This window comes from Drosophila bipectinata, chromosome XR (assembly GCF_030179905.1).
Source record: "Drosophila bipectinata strain 14024-0381.07 chromosome XR, DbipHiC1v2, whole genome shotgun sequence".
In the NCBI taxonomy this organism is placed as follows: domain Eukaryota; kingdom Metazoa; phylum Arthropoda; class Insecta; order Diptera; family Drosophilidae; genus Drosophila; species Drosophila bipectinata.
In genome coordinates, this window is record NC_091735.1 from 1,611,669 (window position 1) to 1,637,210 (window position 25,542).

Consider the following 25,542-nt stretch of genomic DNA (forward strand, 5'->3'; position numbering starts at 1 on the left):
TAAAACTTTGCACATACCCTTCTTTCCTTTGCACGCAGTATATAAGACGGAACGACTGGAATCGGCCGACTATATCCTATAGCTGCCATATAACTGAACGATCGGAAATGACCCAACTTTCGTGTTTTTGAAGATAGAAAGCTGGAACTTAGCACAGATTATATTTTTGGTCAGTTTATCCGACCTACCAAATTTCATAACGATCGGCCGACTAAATCTTATAGCTGCAAGGGTATATAAACTTTGGCTTCGCCCGAAGTTAGCTTTCCTTTCTTGTTTTGACTCATTTGTTCTATAGAAAAATTCCGCTTCAACAAATCATCTTTGGTTTACAAGATGTCTCATGAACTTAAAAAATACTAAAAACAGGCTCCTAATTAAAAATAAAAATATCTGCAGGAGTATAGATTTTTCATGATATCTACTAGCTCGGTCAAATTTTATCGTGCGTAACGCTAAATGTTACAGGAACTATATTCGCCGCTACCGGATACAATTTCAGGATCCAAAGCAGTTTTATAACTTTGTAAACACTAAGTGTAAACATGTTTTTTTTTCACCTCTGCTTACGTTTGAAAATTCATCTGCGACCTCTGATCAGGACATTGCCGATGTATTGGAAAAATTGTTTCAAGCAACTTATTCCGCCTAAAATGACTGATCGGACTGAACATTCAATTAGCAAATCTTATTTTCTGTCCGTTATTCTCCGAAAACAGCTTATTACACAGCCACACAAAAAAAATATTTTTTCGGGTCTGGAGGTCAGACCATGTTTACTATATGTTTTCGGGGTCGCTGAATCCGAATCCGAGGTTCCAAAAACCCCAGCACGTCAGGGTTCTGACATAACCTCAAAAAACCTCATACAAAATTATATTGGAGTCCGTGGGTCAGACCATGTTTATTATATGTTTTCAGGGTCGCTGAATCCTAATCCGAGGTCTAAAAAACTCCAGAATGTCAGGGTTTCGACATAATTTCAAAAACTTGATAAAATTTTTATTTTCCGAGTGCTGGGCTTAGATCATGTTTACCATATGTTTTTGGGGTCGCTCGGGACCTCCAGACCCGAAAAAATATTTTTTTTTGTTCTAAGGGTCAAACCCATTTATTCGCCAGGCCCCGATGGAGTACCAGGCTGTGTACTAAAGTACTGTGCCAGGGCTTTGTGCAAACCTCTTCTAAGATTTTTCAACTTATCTTTGGAAACCTCGATTTTTTCCCTTAAGTGGAAGGAATCATTCATAATTCCCTTACATAAAAAAGGGAAAAAGTCCGATGCTGTTAACTACAGAGGCATCTCTAAGTTCCTTTGTCATAGATGGCTTTTGTAAGGCATATCAAACCGATGTAATTTACACAGACTTCAGCAAAGCAATTGATTTAGTCAATCACTTACTCTTGTTGAGTAAGCTGAATATGCTGGGGTTTTCTACAGACCTCTTAACGTGGATTTCCAGCTACTTAGATGGAGAACACAAAGAGTCTTATTCAAAAATGTACATTCCCGTTCGGTCTGTGCTACATCTGGCATCCCTCATAGAAGTCATCTCGGACCGTTATTATTTATTCTTTTTATTACTTGCGCCCTGCTTTAAAGAACTCTTTAGTTATTATGTATGCAGTATCTGCATTCCAGATGATGTTAAGCTTTGTCTTCAATACAAATCCATCTCTGCCCAATGCAATCTTCAGTCTAATCTTGAAAACTTTCAAAAATGGTGTTTAGCTAACGATTTAGTACTTAATGGATCAAATCAAAGCTGATGTCTTTTTAGCGATTTTGCAATCTGCAAGCTAAGTATACTCTTTATGGGATTGCCTTACATTTGAGAAATCACGTCAAGGTAATGATCTCAGCGTTCTATTAGACGTTAAACTTAAATTTGCCAAACATATTTCCTCAATTGTTAATAAGGCTAAAGTAGTCCTTGGTTTTATTAAAAGGTGGTCAAAAGAATTTAACGACCCCTACATAACTAAAACCTTGGTCCGTCCGATACTGGAGTACGGTTCATGTATCTGGAGTCCCCAATATGGAATACATCAGGACCGCATAGAATCCGTACAAAATAATTTCTTAACTTTTTCACTTAGAGGTCTTAACTGAGATGCAAATCTTCACCTTCCACCTTATAATAGTAGACTCTTACTAATAAACTTACCAAGTTTAACCAATCGTGGGACAATGCTGGGTGTAGTTTTCCTACATAACCTCATCAATGGGGATGTAGATAGCCAGAATTAAGTATTACGCTTAAATTTTAATATTCCCAATAGAAGGACCAGAAGCTTTAGTCCTCTATTCCTTAACCATTGTAGTTCGACATATGCACAGCACGACTCTTTTAGGGTCTTATGTTCGAACTACAATGGTCTCTACTCTATAACATCTCTTTCCTGTCCTTCAAATTTAAAATATAGAAATTTTAATTTTCTTGCTAACTCCTCTTAGCTTAATAAGTTACAAATAGCTTAAATAGCTATACATTAATTAACCGTTTCTCGAGCGCCCCTCGGACGTCTAAGCTTTATGATGAATACAGGAATGCTAGCTAATGCTCTAATTTATGCACAAGCCATTTGCAAAATTCTGAAAGACCACGAAGCAAAAAAAAAAAACGTAAAAGTTAATTTATCAAGTTTATAAGAAAATTTTATTTAGCAAAAAGGCGATGACCTTTTGTTCTATGTGCGTTCCAAAAATATAAAATTTAGATTTGAAGGAAACAAATGTGAAGATAAGAAAAAAAGTTTAAGTTAATGAAAGATTCACTTAAACAAGAAAGGAAAGCTAACTTCGGGCGGAGCCGAAGTTGATATACCCTTGCAGTTAAAACCAGATATATATCGCAAAAATCGGATATAGTTGGCCGATCCTTATGAGAATATCATAATAAAATTAATTAATTACAATTAGGTATCTAAAAAAAAAGTCCTAAGCTTCGATCTTCAAAAATACCATAGTTGGTATTTCTACCAAAAACCTTTTCGGATCGTTCAGTTATATGACTGCTATAAGATATAGTTGAACTCTCTAACTCTAAAAACACCAAAGTTATACCATTTCCGATCAATCAGTTATAAGGCAGCTATAGGATATAGTCGGCTGATCCCGTTCCGACTTATATACTGCGTGCCAAGGAAAGAAGGTTAGGTGCAAAGTTTCAAGTCGATAGCTTTAAACGGACATGCTCATAACAAATTATATATATACTTCATAGGGTCGGAGATGTCTCCTTCACTGCGTTGCACACTTTTGACCAAAATTATAATACCATCTGCAATGGTATAAAAACTTTATGCATACTCGTAGAAAGATTGTCAAGCAAGATAATGGATTTGTGAAAATTTGATAAAGTTTGTAAAACTCAATTGAAATACAATTTTTAAGTTTGGATTAACAATTTTCAAGTTTTAATTTGTATCATTATACCCTTGCAGAGGGTATTATAATTTTGGTCAAAAGTGTGCAACGCAGTGAAGGAGACATCTCCGACCCTATAAAGTATATATATTCTTGATCAGGATCACCTCCTGAGTTGATATGAGCATGTCCGTCTGTCCGTCCGTCTGTCTGTCTGTTTCTACGCGAACTAGTCTCTCAGTTTTAAAGCTATCGACTTGAAACTTTGCACACACCCTTCTTTCCTTTGCACGCAGTATATAAGTCGGAACGGCCCGGATCGGCCGACTATATCCTATAGCTGCCATATAACTGATTGATCGGAAATGGTATAACTTCGGTGTTTTTAGAGTTAGAGAGTTCAAATTTTACACGAGCGCTATTTTTTCAAAATAATACGACATGCCAAATTTCGTAAGGATCGGCCGACTATATCCTATAGCTGTCATATAACTGAACGATCGGAAATGACCCAACTTTCGTGTTTTTGAAGATAGAAAGCTGGAACTTGGTACAGATTATATTCTTGGTCAGTTAATCCGATCTTCCAAATTTCATAACGATCGGCCGAATATATCTTATAGCTGCCATATAACTGAACGATCGGAAATGGTTTTTGGTAGAAATACCAACTTTGGTATTTTTGAAGATAGAAGCTTGAGACTTTTTTTGGATTTTGTATTGTAATAAATTGGATTATATATTCATATTCCCATAAGGATCGGCCAACTATATCCGATGTTTGCGATATATATCCGGTTTAAACTGCAAGGGTATATAAACTTCGGCTCCGCCCGAAGTTAGCTTTCCTTTCTTGTTATACCCTTGCAGAGGGTATTATAATTTTGTCCAAAAGTGTGCAACGCAGTGAAGGAGACATCTCCGACCCTATAAAGTATATATATTCTTGATCAGGATCACCTCCTGAGTTGATATGAGCATGTCCGTCTGTCCGTCTGTCCGTCTGTCCGTCGGTCCGTCTGTCCGTCTGTCCGTCTGTCTGTCTGTTTCTACGCGAACTAGTCTCCCAGTTTTAAAGCTATCGTCTTGAAACTTTGCACACACCCTTCTTTCCTTTGCACGCAGTATATAAGTCGGAACGGCCGGGATCGGCCGACTATATCCTATAGCTGCCATATAACTGATTGATCGGAAATGGTATAACTTTGGTGTTTTTAAAGTTAGAGAGTTCAAATTTGACATGAGTGCTATTTTTGGCAAAATAATACGACATGCCAAATTTCATAAGGATCGGCCGACTATATCCCATAGCTGTCATATAACTGAACGATCGGAAATAACCCAACTTTCGTGTTTTTGAAGATAGATATCTTAAACTTCGTACAAATACTACTTTTGGTCAGATAATCAGACCTACCAAATTTCATAAGGATCGGCCGACTATATCCTATAGCTGCCATACAACTGACCGATCGGAATTGACCCAACTTTTGTGTTTTTGAATATAGAAAGCTGGAACTTGGTACAGATTATATTTTTGGTCAGTTAATCCGACCTACCAAATTTTATAACGACCGGCTTATCTTATAGCTGCCATATAATTGAACGATCGGAAATGGTTTTTGGTAGAAATACCAACTCTGGTATTTTGGAAATAGAAATTTGGGGTTTTTTTAGATTCTATTTAATAATAACTTGAGTTATATTATCATATTCTCATAAGGATCGGCCAACTATATACGATGTTTGCGATATATATCCGGTTTTACCTGCAAGGGTATATTAACTTCGGCTCCGCCCGAAGTTAGCTTTCCTTTCTTGTTTTTATTTTTTTTTTGTGAGTTTTGTCGAAAATAATGACTTAAATAAAAAAATATATATTACTGTGTGCTAATAAGAAAATATTAAAACCACCCTAATTAAAAATAAAATATTAATGCTCGCTAACCTATGGAAAATTTAATAGAATATGATGAGTGAATTTTAGAACTATCAGAGTCCATTAGCCTGTCTTCGCCAAGCTGTCGACCATTTCGCCAAGGAAAAATTTGGGTGTGTGATCAAAGTTTTCCACACACAGCGAGACATTTATTTGAAAGAAAATAAAGTAGAGAATTTTCTTTTTGAAATGAAATATTTTTATTATCAAAAAAAGAATTAAATACACTGGTAGAAATGAATATTTTAATAATTTATTTAAATTGAATACATTGAGAAAAATATTTAAGAATTTTTTTGCTTTTGAGTTAAAATTTCTTTGACAGTTTGATTCGATGGCACTGACAGTAAATCCTAGTGAATCTTAAACATTATTTTTGATTGAAACCTTTTTTTTTATTTCGCCTCCCCGTTTGAACGGGTTAACGCCACAGCCAATGTATGAAATCTTATTTCAGGAGATCTTAAAATGGCGCTTTGTTTAAGGATGTAGTCTCATGTGAAAGGTTGAAAAAATCGATTTTCGAAATCACATATTTCGATAGTATTGTTTATTAGGAATGTACTGTTAAAGTTTCAAATAAAAATATCAAATAATGACAGAGATAAAGCCCATAATCGAGAGCGCGCCTACACCGAAAAGTATGAGTTTCTCGGTAGCGTCTAAACTTTAAACGCGTTTTTCTCGGAACGACATTTTTGTGTGCGGCGCAGGTGATTAACAAAATTCTATGGTACCGATCTAGCTGAATATGGATTTGGATATGTTGTTCTAAAAAGTAACACCTCTGTCCCGTACTAGAATCATTTATTTTTAATGATTAGTTTTTTTTTTATCATTAATTTAAGATACATTTTTTAAATTTAAAAAAAAAATTTTTTTGTGTGTTCCATTTTGTTGTTTATTGATGAAAATATTTCATTCTAGTACGGGACAGAGCCATAAGCTTACAAAACAATCATCTATTCTAATTTTTTGTTTCGGATGACTCTAGCAGTCGAAATCACCTGCGCCAGGGACCTACCTTTTTTTTTAATTGCATACTTTGGCATGCTATAAAGTCTATTAAACTACACAAGAATAAATTAAACAAAATATTTTCAAATAGTTTATAATGCCTATAAAAACATATGTGAAAATTGAAACGATCGCATTATTTTTTATTACAAAAAAAATTTCTTGAAATAACCTCTAAAAAGTAGGCCGGAACATGAGACTACATCCGTAAAGACAATAATTTTTACACATCAATTTTGGCTTGCTTTAAGAACAACGTTATCGATATGGTAATGTCGATTGGTTCATTTGCAAAGAAGCGATAAATATCATTATATTTTAAAAGTGTTGGAAAATGGCGGCGAATGTTTGAGTATTTTGAACAATTTAAAATAACACGTGAAATATATTCCACTGCATTGCGAGTGTCACAAATAGCATTGTCAAAAACAATCATTTTTGACAGACTGTACTTATCGAACGCATGTCTGCTAAGGATTCTATTTAATCGTTTGGTGTCTATGCGGTCAAAAATATCTGTTTTATAAAACCAGGGTTTCTTGGTGATGAAAGGCCTAAAGTTTGAATAGCCTTTAGTACGTTCCATAGAGAATACGTTATAATCTCTTTCCCAATCATCTTGAATATTATGAAATACTAGCTGTCCCGCGTACTATTTCGTTTTAGGGTCCGTAATAGTATGCATAGGATATAGTATAGGATATTGTAAGGCATCCTATGATCGATGTAAAACAATGTCTTGGTTTTCTAAATTTTCACCTACGACGACAATAGCCACTTCATCAACTGTTGGCGCATTAAAACGTCCAGCATGTTGTCCTCAGGCGCCTTATCGTCTCTGATGACAATTTTATGATTACCTGATGGCATGTGGTCTAATGCAGTTGTGAATAATGCAACTAATTCATTGTGTTAATGGAAAAATGTTTGAAGTTATTCCACAATGGATCTTTTCACTGAGTTGTTGTGTGCACAGCGCTGATCGACTTCTCTTGTTGAATTGCCCATAAAATATATTTGTAAGAATTTATAGTCTTCATCAGTCTACTGGCAATAAGGAACCTGTTCTTTGATATATTTGACCCTGAATCTGCAAGAATATAAATATGTATTTAGATAATTGTAGAAAAAATTGTTTGTTATTATACTTTCTTACCTAGAAAGTAGGTAAAAAATTGTCTCGAATAACTTTTGTTGCGCCAAATGACGTCATTCGAAACCAATTTTTGTATTGCTGGATATGAGTCAAAAAATGTTAAGAATCTGAGAAGAGAAGTGAGAGGTAAGAGAACTTACCGTGACTAATAAACATTTATTAGCAAACAAAAAACTTATTAGTCTTTAAAACAAACGAACTTAATGTGTTTTCACTAAATATCAACCAATTTCTAAACGCAACCACAATATTTGACAACCATCCCTAGGCAAGTTTAATTTGCTTGTGTATAGGAAATAGGACTGTTTTTATGATTTTTGCGGCAACTTAAGGGGGGACATCTGAGTAGAATTTTGAAAAAATCTAAATTTTTTTTTTCGCTTAAAAAATTCTTTAGGGTTGTAAAAATGACATATCAAAAGATAGAGTCCGGCAAAAGTGTCTAAGTGTCGAAATTTTTCATTCTGCGGCGATGCCTCACAGGTATATCCCACAGTACTTAAAACTTTAAACGCGTTTTTCTCGAAACCGTTTTTTTTAAGTTGGCCGAACACATAACTCGAACAACTCTTAACCTATCGATCTAAAATTTTGACAGTATATTCAAAATACCTATGTCTATCGACACACGTACTTTTTTTTTTATCAACAATCCATCAATATCAAATTTATCAACAACAACAATATCAAAAATCCTACGTGTGTCGATAGCCGTTGAGATACAGAAACTAACCAATTTTGATTTTTTGTTCTAGATCAAAAATTAAGGACGTTAGGTGTTCGGCCATGGACCCCCTTTAAAAAAATAGGGCCTACGAATAAGGGCTGCAGGGCCGCCATTTTGTTTTCGATTTATTAAAAAAAAATTTTATTGTAAAATTTTATAAAATTTAGATTTGAAGGAAACAAATGTGAAGATAAGAAAAAAAGTTTAAGTTAATGAAAGATTCACTTAAACAAGAAAGGAAAGCTAACTTCGGGCGGAGCCGAAGTTGATATACCCTTGCAGTTAAAACCAGATATATATCGCAAAAATCGGATATAGTTGGCCGATCCTTATGAGAATATCATAATAAAATTAATTAATTACAATTAGGTATCTAAAAAAAAAGTCCTAAGCTTCGATCTTCAAAAATACCATAGTTGGTATTTCTACCAAAAACCTTTTCGGATCGTTCAGTTATATGACTGCTATAAGATATAGTTGAACTCTCTAACTCTAAAAACACCAAAGTTATACCATTTCCGATCAATCAGTTATAAGGCAGCTATAGGATATAGTCGGCTGATCCCGTTCCGACTTATATACTGCGTGCCAAGGAAAGAAGGTTAGGTGCAAAGTTTCAAGTCGATAGCTTTAAACGGACATGCTCATAACAAATTATATATATACTTCATAGGGTCGGAGATGTCTCCTTCACTGCGTTGCACACTTTTGACCAAAATTATAATACCATCTGCAATGGTATAAAAACTTTATGCATACTCGTAGAAAGATTGTCAAGCAAGATAATGGATTTGTGAAAATTTGATAAAGTTTGTAAAACTCAATTGAAATACAATTTTTAAGTTTGGATTAACAATTTTCAAGTTTTAATTTGTATCATTATACCCTTGCAGAGGGTATTATAATTTTGGTCAAAAGTGTGCAACGCAGTGAAGGAGACATCTCCGACCCTATAAAGTATATATATTCTTGATCAGGATCACCTCCTGAGTTGATATGAGCATGTCCGTCTGTCCGTCCGTCTGTCTGTCTGTTTCTACGCGAACTAGTCTCTCAGTTTTAAAGCTATCGACTTGAAACTTTGCACACACCCTTCTTTCCTTTGCACGCAGTATATAAGTCGGAACGGCCCGGATCGGCCGACTATATCCTATAGCTGCCATATAACTGATTGATCGGAAATGGTATAACTTCGGTGTTTTTAGAGTTAGAGAGTTCAAATTTTACACGAGCGCTATTTTTTCAAAATAATACGACATGCCAAATTTCGTAAGGATCGGCCGACTATATCCTATAGCTGTCATATAACTGAACGATCGGAAATGACCCAACTTTCGTGTTTTTGAAGATAGAAAGCTGGAACTTGGTACAGATTATATTCTTGGTCAGTTAATCCGATCTTCCAAATTTCATAACGATCGGCCGAATATATCTTATAGCTGCCATATAACTGAACGATCGGAAATGGTTTTTGGTAGAAATACCAACTTTGGTATTTTTGAAGATAGAAGCTTGAGACTTTTTTGGATTTTGTATTGTAATAAATTGGATTATATATTCATATTCCCATAAGGATCGGCCAACTATATCCGATGTTTGCGATATATATCCGGTTTAAACTGCAAGGGTATATAAACTTCGGCTCCGCCCGAAGTTAGCTTTCCTTTCTTGTTATACCCTTGCAGAGGGTATTATAATTTTGTCCAAAAGTGTGCAACGCAGTGAAGGAGACATCTCCGACCCTATAAAGTATATATATTCTTGATCAGGATCACCTCCTGAGTTGATATGAGCATGTCCGTCTGTCCGTCTGTCCGTCTGTCCGTCGGTCCGTCTGTCCGTCTGTCCGTCTGTCTGTCTGTTTCTACGCGAACTAGTCTCCCAGTTTTAAAGCTATCGTCTTGAAACTTTGCACACACCCTTCTTTCCTTTGCACGCAGTATATAAGTCGGAACGGCCGGGATCGGCCGACTATATCCTATAGCTGCCATATAACTGATTGATCGGAAATGGTATAACTTTGGTGTTTTTAAAGTTAGAGAGTTCAAATTTGACATGAGTGCTATTTTTGGCAAAATAATACGACATGCCAAATTTCATAAGGATCGGCCGACTATATCCCATAGCTGTCATATAACTGAACGATCGGAAATAACCCAACTTTCGTGTTTTTGAAGATAGATATCTTAAACTTCGTACAAATACTACTTTTGGTCAGATAATCAGACCTACCAAATTTCATAAGGATCGGCCGACTATATCCTATAGCTGCCATACAACTGACCGATCGGAATTGACCCAACTTTTGTGTTTTTGAATATAGAAAGCTGGAACTTGGTACAGATTATATTTTTGGTCAGTTAATCCGACCTACCAAATTTTATAACGACCGGCTTATCTTATAGCTGCCATATAATTGAACGATCGGAAATGGTTTTTGGTAGAAATACCAACTCTGGTATTTTGGAAATAGAAATTTGGGGTTTTTTTAGATTCTATTTAATAATAACTTGAGTTATATTATCATATTCTCATAAGGATCGGCCAACTATATACGATGTTTGCGATATATATCCGGTTTTACCTGCAAGGGTATATTAACTTCGGCTCCGCCCGAAGTTAGCTTTCCTTTCTTGTTTTTATTTTTTTTTTGTGAGTTTTGTCGAAAATAATGACTTAAATAAAAAAATATATATTACTGTGTGCTAATAAGAAAATATTAAAACCACCCTAATTAAAAATAAAATATTAATGCTCGCTAACCTATGGAAAATTTAATAGAATATGATGAGTGAATTTTAGAACTATCAGAGTCCATTAGCCTGTCTTCGCCAAGCTGTCGACCATTTCGCCAAGGAAAAATTTGGGTGTGTGATCAAAGTTTTCCACACACAGCGAGACATTTATTTGAAAGAAAATAAAGTAGAGAATTTTCTTTTTGAAATGAAATATTTTTATTATCAAAAAAAGAATTAAATACACTGGTAGAAATGAATATTTTAATAATTTATTTAAATTGAATACATTGAGAAAAATATTTAAGAATTTTTTTGCTTTTGAGTTAAAATTTCTTTGACAGTTTGATTCGATGGCACTGACAGTAAATCCTAGTGAATCTTAAACATTATTTTTGATTGAAACCTTTTTTTTTATTTCGCCTCCCCGTTTGAACGGGTTAACGCCACAGCCAATGTATGAAATCTTATTTCAGGAGATCTTAAAATGGCGCTTTGTTTAAGGATGTAGTCTCATGTGAAAGGTTGAAAAAATCGATTTTCGAAATCACATATTTCGATAGTATTGTTTATTAGGAATGTACTGTTAAAGTTTCAAATAAAAATATCAAATAATGACAGAGATAAAGCCCATAATCGAGAGCGCGCCTACACCGAAAAGTATGAGTTTCTCGGTAGCGTCTAAACTTTAAACGCGTTTTTCTCGGAACGACATTTTTGTGTGCGGCGCAGGTGATTAACAAAATTCTATGGTACCGATCTAGCTGAATATGGATTTGGATATGTTGTTCTAAAAAGTAACACCTCTGTCCCGTACTAGAATCATTTATTTTTAATGATTAGTTTTTTTTTTATCATTAATTTAAGATACATTTTTTAAATTTAAAAAAAAAATTTTTTTGTGTGTTCCATTTTGTTGTTTATTGATGAAAATATTTCATTCTAGTACGGGACAGAGCCATAAGCTTACAAAACAATCATCTATTCTAATTTTTTGTTTCGGATGACTCTAGCAGTCGAAATCACCTGCGCCAGGGACCTACCTTTTTTTTTTAAATGCATACTTTGGCATGCTATAAAGTCTATTAAACTACACAAGAATAAATTAAACAAAATATTTTCAAATAGTTTATAATGCCTATAAAAACATATGTGAAAATTGAAACGATCGCATTATTTTTTATTACAAAAAAAATTTCTTGAAATAACCTCTAAAAAGTAGGCCGGAACATGAGACTACATCCGTAAAGACAATAATTTTTACACATCAATTTTGGCTTGCTTTAAGAACAACGTTATCGATATGGTAATGTCGATTGGTTCATTTGCAAAGAAGCGATAAATATCATTATATTTTAAAAGTGTTGGAAAATGGCGGCGAATGTTTGAGTATTTTGAACAATTTAAAATAACACGTGAAATATATTCCACTGCATTGCGAGTGTCACAAATAGCATTGTCAAAAACAATCATTTTTGACAGACTGTACTTATCGAACGCATGTCTGCTAAGGATTCTATTTAATCGTTTGGTGTCTATGCGGTCAAAAATATCTGTTTTATAAAACCAGGGTTTCTTGGTGATGAAAGGCCTAAAGTTTGAATAGCCTTTAGTACGTTCCATAGAGAATACGTTATAATCTCTTTCCCAATCATCTTGAATATTATGAAATACTAGCTGTCCCGCGTACTATTTCGTTTTAGGGTCCGTAATAGTATGCATAGGATATAGTATAGGATATTGTAAGGCATCCTATGATCGATGTAAAACAATGTCTTGGTTTTCTAAATTTTCACCTACGACGACAATAGCCACTTCATCAACTGTTGGCGCATTAAAACGTCCAGCATGTTGTCCTCAGGCGCCTTATCGTCTCTGATGACAATTTTATGATTACCTGATGGCATGTGGTCTAATGCAGTTGTGAATAATGCAACTAATTCATTGTGTTAATGGAAAAATGTTTGAAGTTATTCCACAATGGATCTTTTCACTGAGTTGTTGTGTGCACAGCGCTGATCGACTTCTCTTGTTGAATTGCCCATAAAATATATTTGTAAGAATTTATAGTCTTCATCAGTCTACTGGCAATAAGGAACCTGTTCTTTGATATATTTGACCCTGAATCTGCAAGAATATAAATATGTATTTAGATAATTGTAGAAAAAATTGTTTGTTATTATACTTTCTTACCTAGAAAGTAGGTAAAAAATTGTCTCGAATAACTTTTGTTGCGCCAAATGACGTCATTCGAAACCAATTTTTGTATTGCTGGATATGAGTCAAAAAATGTTAAGAATCTGAGAAGAGAAGTGAGAGGTAAGAGAACTTACCGTGACTAATAAACATTTATTAGCAAACAAAAAACTTATTAGTCTTTAAAACAAACGAACTTAATGTGTTTTCACTAAATATCAACCAATTTCTAAACGCAACCACAATATTTGACAACCATCCCTAGGCAAGTTTAATTTGCTTGTGTATAGGAAATAGGACTGTTTTTATGATTTTTGCGGCAACTTAAGGGGGGACATCTGAGTAGAATTTTGAAAAAATCTAAATTTTTTTTTTCGCTTAAAAAATTCTTTAGGGTTGTAAAAATGACATATCAAAAGATAGAGTCCGGCAAAAGTGTCTAAGTGTCGAAATTTTTCATTCTGCGGCGATGCCTCACAGGTATATCCCACAGTACTTAAAACTTTAAACGCGTTTTTCTCGAAACCGTTTTTTTTAAGTTGGCCGAACACATAACTCGAACAACTCTTAACCTATCGATCTAAAATTTTGACAGTATATTCAAAATACCTATGTCTATCGACACACGTACTTTTTTTTTTATCAACAATCCATCAATATCAAATTTATCAACAACAACAATATCAAAAATCCTACGTGTGTCGATAGCCGTTGAGATACAGAAACTAACCAATTTTGATTTTTTGTTCTAGATCAAAAATTAAGGACGTTAGGTGTTCGGCCATGGACCCCCTTTAAAAAAATAGGGCCTACGAATAAGGGCTGCAGGGCCGCCATTTTGTTTTCGATTTATTAAAAAAAAATTTTATTGTGTACTTTAAATATAATTTAATAAAACCTCATTTACAAATTTTCGATTAGCTGTTTTGATTTGGCCAAATTAAATTCCAGAAAATCCGCTTTTTTTGGCCTGTTACTCAGATGTCCCCCCTTAAGGGGTTATATACAGTTGTGATAGATGAAAAAATCGATTTTTTTTATTGCATATCCTTTAAGTATATACTGTTGAGAATACTCTCACAAAAATTCATAACGATCGGAGCATTAGAACCGAAGTTGTAGCTCTATAGCGCACTACCGCACATCAAACTTGAACAAACTTCAAACTTTAAACGCGATTATCTCAGAATCTTGTTTTTATCGAAATTACCTTTGCGGTGGACACGATTACTAAAAAACTATTAATCCGATCAACACCAAATTTTCACCACTTATTTATTATGAATAGCTAGTCCGTGAACGAAGGATTTTCTGAAACTCCTTTTTTAGATCATAAAAATCGAAAATCTTATACCTTGAAAAACCGTCGCTTTTTTTTTAATCAAAATTTTTACAAATCCTTCGTTGACGGACTAGGCAATATAATATACTAACGAAATTTTTTTGAATTTTTGATTTCGGATGAACCGTTCTCGGGATATGAGAACGAAATGAAAAAATTTAAATAAGTACCCAGAAACATGTACTAAACAACGTCGGTAAAACGGTAAAATATTTTTTATGGTGTCAAAATAAAATCGATAAAATTTCATTTTTTTGCGTGGTACAACTGTATATAACCCCTTAAGGGGGGACATCTGAGTAACAGGCCAAAAAAAAACGGATTTTCTCGAATTTTTTTTGGCCAAATCAAAACAGCTAATCGAAAATTTGTAAATTAGGTTTTATTATATTATATTTAAAGTACAAAATAAAATTTTTTTTTAATAAATCGAAAACAAAATGGCGGCCCTGCAGGCCCTATTTTTTTAAAGGGGGTCCATGGCCGAACACCTAACGTCCTTAAGGATGTAGTCTCATGTGTGAGGTTGAAAAAATCAATTTTTTTTTTTTTTTATATTTTGATAGTATTGTTTATTATGAATGTACTGTTAAAGTTTCAAATAAAAATATCAAATAATGACAGAGATACAGCCCATAATCGAGAGCGCGCCTACACCGAAAAGTATGAGTTTCTCGGTAGCGTCTAAACTTTAAACGCGTTTTTCTCGAAACGACATTTTTGTGTGCGGCGCAGGTGATTCACAAAATTCTATGGTACCGATCTAGCTGAAATTTGGATATGTTGTTCTAAAAAGTAACACCTCTGTCCCGTACTAGAATCATTTATTTTTAATGATTAGTTTTTTTTTATCAATAATTTAAGATAAATTTTTTTATTTTTTTTAAATTTTTTGTTTTGTGAGTTCGCTATTTTGTTGTTTATTGATGAAAATATTTCATTCTAGTACGGGACAGAGCCATTAGCTTACAAAACAATAATCTATTCTAATTTTTTGTTTCGGATGACTCTAGCAGTCGAAATCACCTGCGCCAGGTGATTGATTTTTTGCAAAATAGTGAGTGATTGAAAAAAATTGTCAATTTTCACGAACAAAAAACGTCACAAAATTGTTGATAAAAAAAAAAGTACGTGTGTCGATACACATAGGTATTTTGAATATACTGTCAAAATTTTAGATCGATAGGTTAAGAGTTGTTCGAGTTATGTGTTCGGGCAACTCAAAAAAAGCGGTTTCGAGAAAAACGCGTTTAAAGTTTTAAGTACTGTGGGATATACCTGTGAGGCATCGCCGCAGAATGAAAAATTTCGACACTTAGACACTTTTGCCGGACTCTATCTTTTGATATGTCATTTTTACAACTCTAAAGAATTTTTTAAGCGAAAAAAAAAAATTTAGATTTTTTCAAAATTCTACTCAGATGTCCCCCCTTAAGAACGCTTTTCTTAATATTTACCTTAATATCCGTAAGTACCTTGTAGAGAGTATTAGAAAACTACAAAAAAAAAATCAGCCAAATCGGTCAAGCCGTTTTCATGTGATGTCGTGACAACGGAAAACGGGTTTCCTTTTAAAATATATATAGAAGATATAGTTCATCGCATCATTTAATGTCCACCTAACATATTTGAAGGAGCCGTGTATGAAAACATCTTTTAGAAAAGTTCACCTTTAATTTAAGAAGTATTTGTATATATGTATTTTAGAAAGGGTTTTCTTAATTTTAGGGCGCCTTGCCCTGGGGCTTAGAAAAAATTCGCCATGAAATCAACACTTTTTTTCCTTAGTTTTAGAAAAGTACTTTCTAACACCTAGAAAAACAAACCCTTAATTTAAGAAATTTTTTTATATATTTTAGAAATTTTTTTCTTATTTTTAAGGCAATTTGACCTAGATTTTAGAAAGGGAATGCCATTAATTTTTGAAAAATTTACCCTAAATTTTATGTTGCGGTGTCGTTGAAGACAAAAATAGGGCGAATTTCTAAATCTTAGGGTTAATTTTATTTTGAGTGTATGAATTCATTTTGAATTTCATGAGACAGATAGTGGACTTGCAATCGATGATAACTTTGTTGGGAATCCTTGACCTTCTGCAAATGATCACGTAATATGGAAACGTAGTGACTTATCAACTCCAAAACTCCCAAAAAGTTCCCGATGTTCGGATTTCCGATGAGATCACTATCTCCTCTTAAAGCCAAACCTCTTTCGCCCGGAAACAAAATTGTGTCCAGAATTCTTTTCAAAATTTCTCTCCATTTCTTCGCTTCGCTTGCTAATTGCATGGACACCAATGCATCATCTGTCAGATGAAAACGAAAACGACTGCAGAGTCGTTTTTAAGTCTTGTTTCAAAAGCATGCCATTAGACATACGAGGGCTGACATTAAAGTAAGGACCCAATTTTTTTTTCATAGAAAATGACATTTATTTACAAAAAGCGATACCCCGTTGGAAAGGCCAAGGTCTTGGCTACTTTTCTACATAATCACCATTTTTTTCCAACACCTTGCGCATCCGCATGAACTTGTCTATGCCGGCAGAATACCACTCTCCGTCCGCCTCGCGCAGCCAGGTGTTGACCTCTTTCTGAACTATCAAACTTCTTCCCTCCGAGATGTTTTTTCAGTGCGGGAAACATGTGGCAGTCACTTGGGGCCACGTTTTTGAGCATTTCTGTCTCCACTGCTTGAACAATCGCATCCGAGACCGACGGTCGGCCACTTCTCTCCTCGTCGGGAACATTAGTGCGCCCGGAATTGAACTCGCGGCTCCACTTACGCACGTTTTTTATATCCATACACTTTTTCCCGTAAACTTCAACTAGTTGACGATGGATTTCAATAAGTGTCACCTTTTTCGCACTTAAAAAACGTATTACAGAACGCAAGTCGCACTTGGACGCTGACGCGAGGGGTACCTCCATCGTTGGCGGCTGCTTAGCCAAGACTGAGCGGTCGGGGAAGCCTCACCAAGCAATGTGGTAGTGGAGGAACAAAGAAACACGGCGGTGTGGCCAGATTTCGCCTAGCGCGTGATCCAGCGAAGTTGCAGCGTTGGAGACCTTACTTTATTGTGAGCCCTCGTAGCATCGAATATGGTCTTGATTATTTTCGTGAGTTGGTAGCCTCTCGTTAAGTTTTTTCCACTTTTGGTTTTTGGAGTACCCCTCGGGATGACAAAGATGAGAACGACTTGCTGCAGTACTTAATCCAAATAGACGACATGGCAGACAAAAAAATGCGCTAAGAGTCCGACTCCAGACTAAACAATTCCGTTCAACTTTTTCTTTGTTTGGTAAATTTTTGAAAAGCAATGAAATTGGGAAGGGCTCACTTAATCGATCTCGAGGAAATTTTGTTGGCATTTTCTCATGACCACGACGGATATCATCTTCAGTCAGTTGTGGATTCAAAATCTTATCTTTTAGTGTGCCAATATCGAAATTGTTCAGTTGCTCTGCTCGGTCGGATTGTTCTTGAATTTCCGGAAACGATTTAAGGATTTCAGAGTCATGTTCTTCATTGCTTTTTTCTGGAGAATTTCGGATTTTTTCACGATCGCTTATTCCACATAAAACATCTTCCAAAGCTCCTGTTGCTCCTGGTGATGGATTTGCTGCCATGAACTTGTCTGGAGGCTTGTCATTGTTTTCAGACAGTATACTTTGCTGTGGAGAAGAATCCGCTGGTGATTGCAAATTTAAATAAAAGCTTTATAAAAGAAATGGGAAAATAAAAGAAATAAAAGAAATGGGATGTCTATTTTTTTTGCTCTTCTTTATTTTTTTTTTCTCGCGTTCTGCACGCTCTTTGAGCTTTTCAGAACCAAATTTGTGCTGGTACATTTTCCTAAAAAGAAAGAATTTTCGGCAGAATTGCGTACTAATCTTCATAAGTAATCAAATAATATAAAAGTTATTTTGAGAATGTCGTGCAGATTCAAGATATTCGTGACTTCTCAACAAGATTTTTTAGTTGATTATTCGTGTCATTAGAAACTTGTTTCGAAAATAACTCACGAAAAATCAGGCTCCGTACTGTCGGAATAAAATAACTGAATGAGTACAAAAAGTTATACGAGACAGTCAACAGAAAAAAAGGGCCTAGGCTTTGTTTTTTATAAAATACCGAAATTTCAATGTAATGCCGAAGTACTTACCGGATTGTCTATATAGCAAATTTGTCTATATAGCAAATAAATAGCAAAATTTTGCGCTTGTAGGTATGTACAAGTTGGTACAAGTTATCGATATAAATGCTATCGATACTATTATCGCAACGAGGACTTATCTCGAAGTTTAAAACATTATTATTTTCTAGTTACTCAAATCACACTTGCGTTACAATTAATAAAATTTACAAACATTATAATACTTTTCCATAAAATCTGATTATAATATCACTAATATTCTTACTAATATTCGGTACACATTATCACTGATCATTTTTCAGGCTCCAAATCTTCTTAGCTATTTCTTTAAAATATCGCGCAAAATTTTTTTTGTACAGTTTATTTGAGTTTTCACCAAAAATCCGGCCCCTCACAGAAGTCCGGGCCCGGGGGAAAACACCCCGTTTTTTAAATTTCTTTGGAGACAATCAAGAGATCATTCTGTAATTGGCAGTATCGGACTTTTTCGCTTTTTTTTTGAAGGAAATTATGAAAGATTCCTTCCACTTAATGGGAAAATTCGAGGTTTTTATAGCCCTGGCACAGTATCTCAGCACACAGCCTGGAGCTCCATCGGGGACGTGAAGTGTGGGTCGAAGAAAGCGGACGTGCTGCGTCCAAATATGGCTGCAATATGAAAAGGAGTGGTTAAAGAGCATACCTTTCAGGGCTGCAACCCCAGGTGTGTCCAAGGCTTGACACACTGGCTCAAGCCTTGGAAGGGACTTATTTTGATCTGATCTGCATATTTGATCTCCTCGACGATAGAGCTCCCGCACTCCGGGCACCAGTCCTCCTTCTTGTGGCCGAAACGCTTTAGATATTGTCGAAAGCAGCCATGCCCACTCAGCACCTGCCATGGCTGAGTGGCAGCACCATGGCTTTGAAGCACCCAGTTCCTAAGGTTGAGAATGAGGGTGTATTTCCAGCGTCCCTTCGACGACGTGTCCCATCACTCCTACCAGGCTGTGAGCGACCTCATGCTGTGAGCATCATGTATCTCCTTCAGCTCTTGAGAGCTCTCTTTTAGAGGGGCCATCCCCGCAATGACCAGGATGGCTTCGTTGGAGATCGTCCTGAAACGCAAACGGTGTTTTGGGCCTAGCCACAGTTGCTTACTTTAGCTTTGCAGAAAATCAATGAATTTTCCTGTTCGTGCCAAAACTCAAAGTATTCTGGTAAATTCAGCCAATTTTGTTCAAAAAGTGTTTTTTTTTTATTTTGATTCTATTGGCTTTTACTGAAACTAGGCTTAATTCCTCTGTCCCTGGTTATGAACTTTTTTCACAAGTACACTGTGTTTCGATTAGGTCTTCCATCTTTTGCAGGTGGTTTCTTCATCTTCTCCGCTTTTTAATTCCCTACAGTTGGGGAGGAATAATACAGAACTCAGTTAGCTATTTAACTTAAAACTAAAGCTTATTTTTTTAACACATCTTGCAAATAACAATTATCCTATTCTTCTTGTCAAAAAAAACGTGTCATATACATATAGACTCTTTCTATATAGACCCTTTCTATATAGACCTATATAGACCTATAATTTGATCACCGTTATTTACTGACCGTTTGACAAAAGGTTTTTATAAATGGAAGTGTTTTGGATATTTGCAAATTTGATTTTTCTTTTCCTTTTGTCGTGTTGATTATTCATTTTTGTGTCTTGTTTTGTTTACCTTTTGGATTTTAAAAACGAACTTAACTGAAATGGTCCCCTTTCTTGACCGCCATCGTATAAGTCAAAAGCAAAAGACCGTTTGAACTGAGTAAACAGTCAACCATATTTGCAAGCTCTGGTTTGTACTGTGTAGTTTTGTATACCTCTATTCGAATGTTTCATCGCCAAAATAAATATCAGATATTTTGAGCGTGTCATACAAGTTCATCACCTCTTCATGAGATATTTTTTTATTTGATTAATATCAATTATTAAAATACGTAATTTATTAAACAAATATATATTACTTTATTTTCTTTTAATTGTAGTTTATATTTTTTTATAAACGTAATTTCCTTAACTTTAAAAGTGAAGCTTTGCCTTAAGGTCTTAAGTCTTACCTAATAGATCCCACTCTCCATTTGTTATAAAGCTTGAGATATCTCCACCAGCCTCATCCTGCAACTGCAAGTCCAACTGCAGATTCAAAAAAAATATAAATATTTTAATTTTAGGACAAATAATTGGAAATAAATACTGTTTAGTATAAATCTATACATATAAAATTTTTGTGTCACAGTTTTTGTTACCATACTTCTCCGGAACGGCTATACCGATTCTCATAAAATTTCGTGAGCGTATTGAAAGGTCTGAGAAGCCACCAACATTTATTTAGCATTTTTACACAATTTAAACTGGGCCAAAAATCCTTCATCATTAAGTCAATACATAAATTCCATTTATGAGTGTTTTGTACATTGAGCAATGCCAAAAAAACGAAAAGGGGGTGATTTGAGACGTGTAACAAGTAGATCTCGAAACTGCGAAATAGAATATCCGAAAGAACCGAAGAACAAATTCAGCAACAAAACACTCATGTACGTGGTAGAATACCGCAATTGCATCAAGAAGAGCCCCAACTGTGCAACGGGACGCGAGTAGTCATTCAAAAATTAATGAAAAACGTGATCAAAGGCAGCATTTTAAATGGAAGGTTCAGAGATGAAAATATACTAATAACACGGATTCCTATTATACTTACAGATGTGCCAATTAAATTTATACGTATTCAGTTTCCGATTAGATTGGCATTTGCAATGACTATCAAAAAATCTCAAGATAAAATGATGTCTACTTGTGTCTTAGATTTAGGACCACCATGTTTTTCACACGGACAATTATTCGTGGCATGCTCTTAAGTGGGTAAACCATCCTGTTTGTTTGTGTTAGCTAAAGATGAACTAACAAAAAATATTTTTCACGCTATAGCAGTAAGAGATTGACTTGCTGAATTACGATCAAGTCAGAATTACGATCTTAAAAATAATGTTTGCCTCTTGTTATTTTTATATTTCCTCATGGTTCATAGCGCTCCAGATGACTTTATAATACATAAGTCTTAAACTGAGTTAATTTTGTACAGAAATTATAAAGTCATCGACTCTGATACCCTGGGCTCTAGAGGAACCGTCCTGAAACAGATCCTTTCTTACCTTGTCTTTACGCTATACTCTTCTTGGGCTATTGGACTCTCCAAAGCTCCAGAGCGATCCTTCAATTCAAGCTACCGGGTCCTTTTTAGAAGCTCTCTAACACTTAAATGTTGGACTCTCCAAAGGCGGTCCTTCAACTCATCGCTACAAGCTTCCTAAAAAGAATCGTTTCAATTCGCTCCAAGGTGTCTCCTTATATACGGCTTGGAGCGCCCAATAATCCTCCTGGATACTGCAGGTCGCCGTCTGTGCCCTCTCGCCTCTCCCGGCTACAGACCTCTGCTGTTGCTATGTGGACTTCGAGAGCCCACTACACTTTACGTCCCCCCCCCCCCCCACTCCTTGCTCCTTTGCTGACCGCCCTGCCGAACTTTCTAAACACTGCTGCGCGGGCGTTCCGAGAACCGTTACGTTTCACGTCGTCTCTGCTTTCTCCCGGAGCGCTGCCCCCATTACTGCTCCTTCTGTCTTACGACTAGGCTTTTCGTCTTTACTCTTCACACATCCCCCCGTACTGCATGTGTTAAATAGTCCCAGCGTTTGACCGCTTTCGCACTCCCTCAACCCATTCTTCTTGACTTTGCCCCATGCCACCTGTCTTGTCGTGTAGGGAGACTAAATCTCCTCTCAGCCTCCAATCAACAACGTGGAAGTAACTTATCCCAGGAGGCCATTAGAAAATAACCCCGACAAGAGGCATTATTCACATGGCAGGAGAAGTGGGACTCAACGACCAAATGCAGGTGGACGCACAGGTGAATCCCCAGCATCCAGGATTGGAAAGGAAGAAACAATGGCCAGGTAAGTTACCAACTTATCAAGTTTCTTTCAGTCCACGGGGGTACAGAAAAATCAGAAATCTCTACAGAAAGTCCAGAGAACCGCAACTGCCCAGGAGCAGATAAGGACCCAGAGTACTTCCTCTACAACTGTAGGAGGTAGCGTGCCAGAGTTGGATCACCACCAGCTCCGGAGCAGCTTAAAAATTTTAGAGGGGCTTAGAGGGGCAATGGAACTGGGTAAACCAGTTAAAAGCTTATACACAGGGTGACCTAAGAAGACTTAAAAATGAACGTCGATTAAGGGAGAATGCTTAGATTATGTAATTCTTCCCCGCGAAGTAATACTTTCCGCTTGTATCTTCTCAATTTTCTTTCTCTGAACTGTTGGACTCCCCGAAGGTGGTCCTTCAGATCCACACAACTTTCTCTTTTTTTAAAACGCTTTAAAAAAAAACGTCTCGGGTAGCTTCAATTTTCCTCTTTAAATAATGCCTGCAATACCCGTAAATCTTCCTACTGCGGCCGTTAGTCCTTCTTTCCGATATTACGTCCCACATCGTCCGTGTCCCCTTGCTGCTCCCGGCCACGGACCTCTGGTGTTGCTATCCAGAGTCCCAACGGTCTTCCAGGGCCCGCTACGCTACTGTCATTGGCCTAGCTGCGGTTCCCCTTTACGGAACACTACGTCCCACGTCGTGTCTCCCCTACCTTTCTCAACACTGCTGCGCTGCCGCTCCGAGAGCCGTTATGACCACAGTGTCTGTGCTTTCCCTTGGGCCGCTTGCCTTCGATTTCCGCTCATCTACCATACTGATCATTTTAATAGACCCCGTGCTTAACTGCTGCTGGACCACTCAAATCTCCTGTTCTGGACTTTGCTTTACCCAACCACTTGTCTTGGCGTGTGAAGAGATTAAATCTCCTCACACCGAAGCGCCTAAGGTGACGAAAGTGAAACTGCTTAATTTAGCCTTTTAAAATTTACAAACTATAGGATTTAGATATGCATGACGGATATTTCTTACGATGTTGGGGATTTATGTATAAGAAGGAGAAAAAGGGAACAAAAGAGAAGGTGGCTAACCCAAGCGCATAAAAACTTTTAGCTTTACTCATATGATAAAAATTTAAATGTATTCCCACAAAAAACATTCTGATGCAGTCGATGGTTTGATGTCCTCTCTTTCTTCAATTTCCCTCTCTTCCTTTTTTAGATTTCCCTCTCTTTCTTTCAAGCGAACGTTCGTGTTTTTTTTGTGCGTACTGCGTTTTATTAAAAATATTGGTAAACCGGTGTTTACATACATTTGAAATAAATCTTGTGAATCTTAACCCTCTTAAAGCCTAAACCGTATCGCTTCGCGAGTGCTGTGGTATATTTGGAGTCGAATTAATAATTTGCCTAAATTCTATTCCAAGCATAGCTCAGCTCTGCTTCTTCGCCGCCTTATCTATATTTCTGCATTTCTCTTTTGCACTCTTTCAAAGCTCCCGCTTCGGCTTCTTGTTTGGCACAGTGGTTCAAGGTATTGTGTTTTTTAACTTTTTAAATATTAATTTTTGTTTTATTAAATAAAAAAAAAAAAAAAATAAAAATAAAATGGAATTTAAACTGGTCTGTGCCATTAAGTCTTGTAACAAGACAATTTCCACATCCCAGCCTAGCATCCTTTGCTGGTTATGTGAAAACGTCGTGCACGCCAAGTGTGCCGGTTTCACTGCATCAGTTTCGGATGCCATTTCCCGTAGGTCTGGGATACATTATTGTTGTGAGAATTGTCGTGCTGTGCAAGGCGAAATGAGGTCGTTCATGAGACAGACCAAAAATGGATTTAAAAAGCGGATCACTGGTTTTTGTAAAATCCATGAACAGCTCTGTGCGCTGGACACTCAATTTAGAGGCCTTCAGCTGCTAAATGAGTCCCCTAAGCGTCTCAGCCTGCTCAGCCGACATTAATGCAGCCGCTTATATCTCTGGCCACCCCAAGGGCTAGAACTGAGAAAAATTCGTCCGAATTTCTCAGGGAAACTGAGCAATTGTCCGATATGTCCGCCATGGCATCCCTTTATGTGATGCCACAGGTCCTAGTGACGAAACCCCCATTAGAGTCACCCAAAAGGATATTCCACAGTCCGGACCACCGGCACCGACTGATGCTGCAGTTCTCGTACCTGCGACACCAAAACCCTTACAGGTGATTCCTCCATCGAAACATATATTTGTTTCTCGGCTTGCCCCTGATACTTCAGAGATTGATATCTCGGCTTATATCAAAGCTAAAACAAAAGCCGATATAAAGGTGGAGGACATAACTAAATTTAAATATAATTATACACGGCGCACGTCTTCTTTCAAGATTCGTGTGCCAGCGCTGATGTTCAAGACGATTTGTTCTCCCAGTTTTTGGCCAGAGAATCTTTTCGTCCAAGAACATCAGCCTAGTTCCGTGAAGAAAAAAGTTAAAAAACCAGTGGGAGTGAGACTTCCCAATATCGGAACCACCGACCAACCCTCCACCTCTTCTTTGGCTACTAACCCAAAAAACTAGTTTCCTCATTAACTCTTACCTATCAGAATACTAGGGGGCTACGTAGCAAACTCCCAAAGCTATATTCTGATAGTTCTTCCTTTGCATCCCATATAATAGCATTTACAGAAACTTGGTTAAATCCGGAGATCTTTAGCTCCGAAGTTTTTCCAAGTAAGTACACCACTTTTAGACGAGATCGATCTCAGCGAAGAGGAGGTGGAGTCCTCAATTCGGTAGACTCTACTCTTGCTTCTGAAGAGGTGAAATCCCATGAGTTTGGTGACATAGAATTTATTTGCGTTAAAATCACTATGTCCGTTAAAGCTTTATACATTACATGTTCGTATATACCTCCTATGTCTGAACCGCCTACATATTGGCAGCATTTGTCCGCCATTCGATACGTCTCTAATCTTATGAC

The 25,542-nt window shown here is 36.4% G+C and overlaps 1 protein-coding gene and 2 long non-coding RNA genes across 3 annotated transcripts in view; all 3 read right to left on the minus strand.

Annotated features, from left to right (window-relative positions):
- Positions 1–25,542, minus strand: part of nAChRalpha7 (nicotinic Acetylcholine Receptor alpha7) — a 1,067,155-nt gene that overhangs the window by 502,814 nt on the left and 538,799 nt on the right. Inside the window, exon 6 of the mRNA XM_070283181.1 lies at positions 20,717–20,792. Coding sequence (XP_070139282.1) covers positions 20,717–20,792 — 76 coding nt within the window. The remainder of the gene's footprint in view (positions 1–20,716; positions 20,793–25,542) is intronic.
- LOC138927823 (uncharacterized) lies at positions 6,407–7,909 on the minus strand. The gene is made up of 3 exons (XR_011444305.1): positions 7,623–7,909; positions 7,483–7,560; positions 6,407–7,416 (listed from the first exon to the last, which is right to left on the minus strand). It is a non-coding gene; the product is annotated as an uncharacterized lncRNA (long non-coding RNA).
- Positions 12,108–13,565, minus strand: LOC138927822 (uncharacterized). Its single transcript, XR_011444304.1, has 3 exons — positions 13,278–13,565; positions 13,138–13,215; positions 12,108–13,071 (listed from the first exon to the last, which is right to left on the minus strand). It is a non-coding gene; the product is annotated as an uncharacterized lncRNA (long non-coding RNA).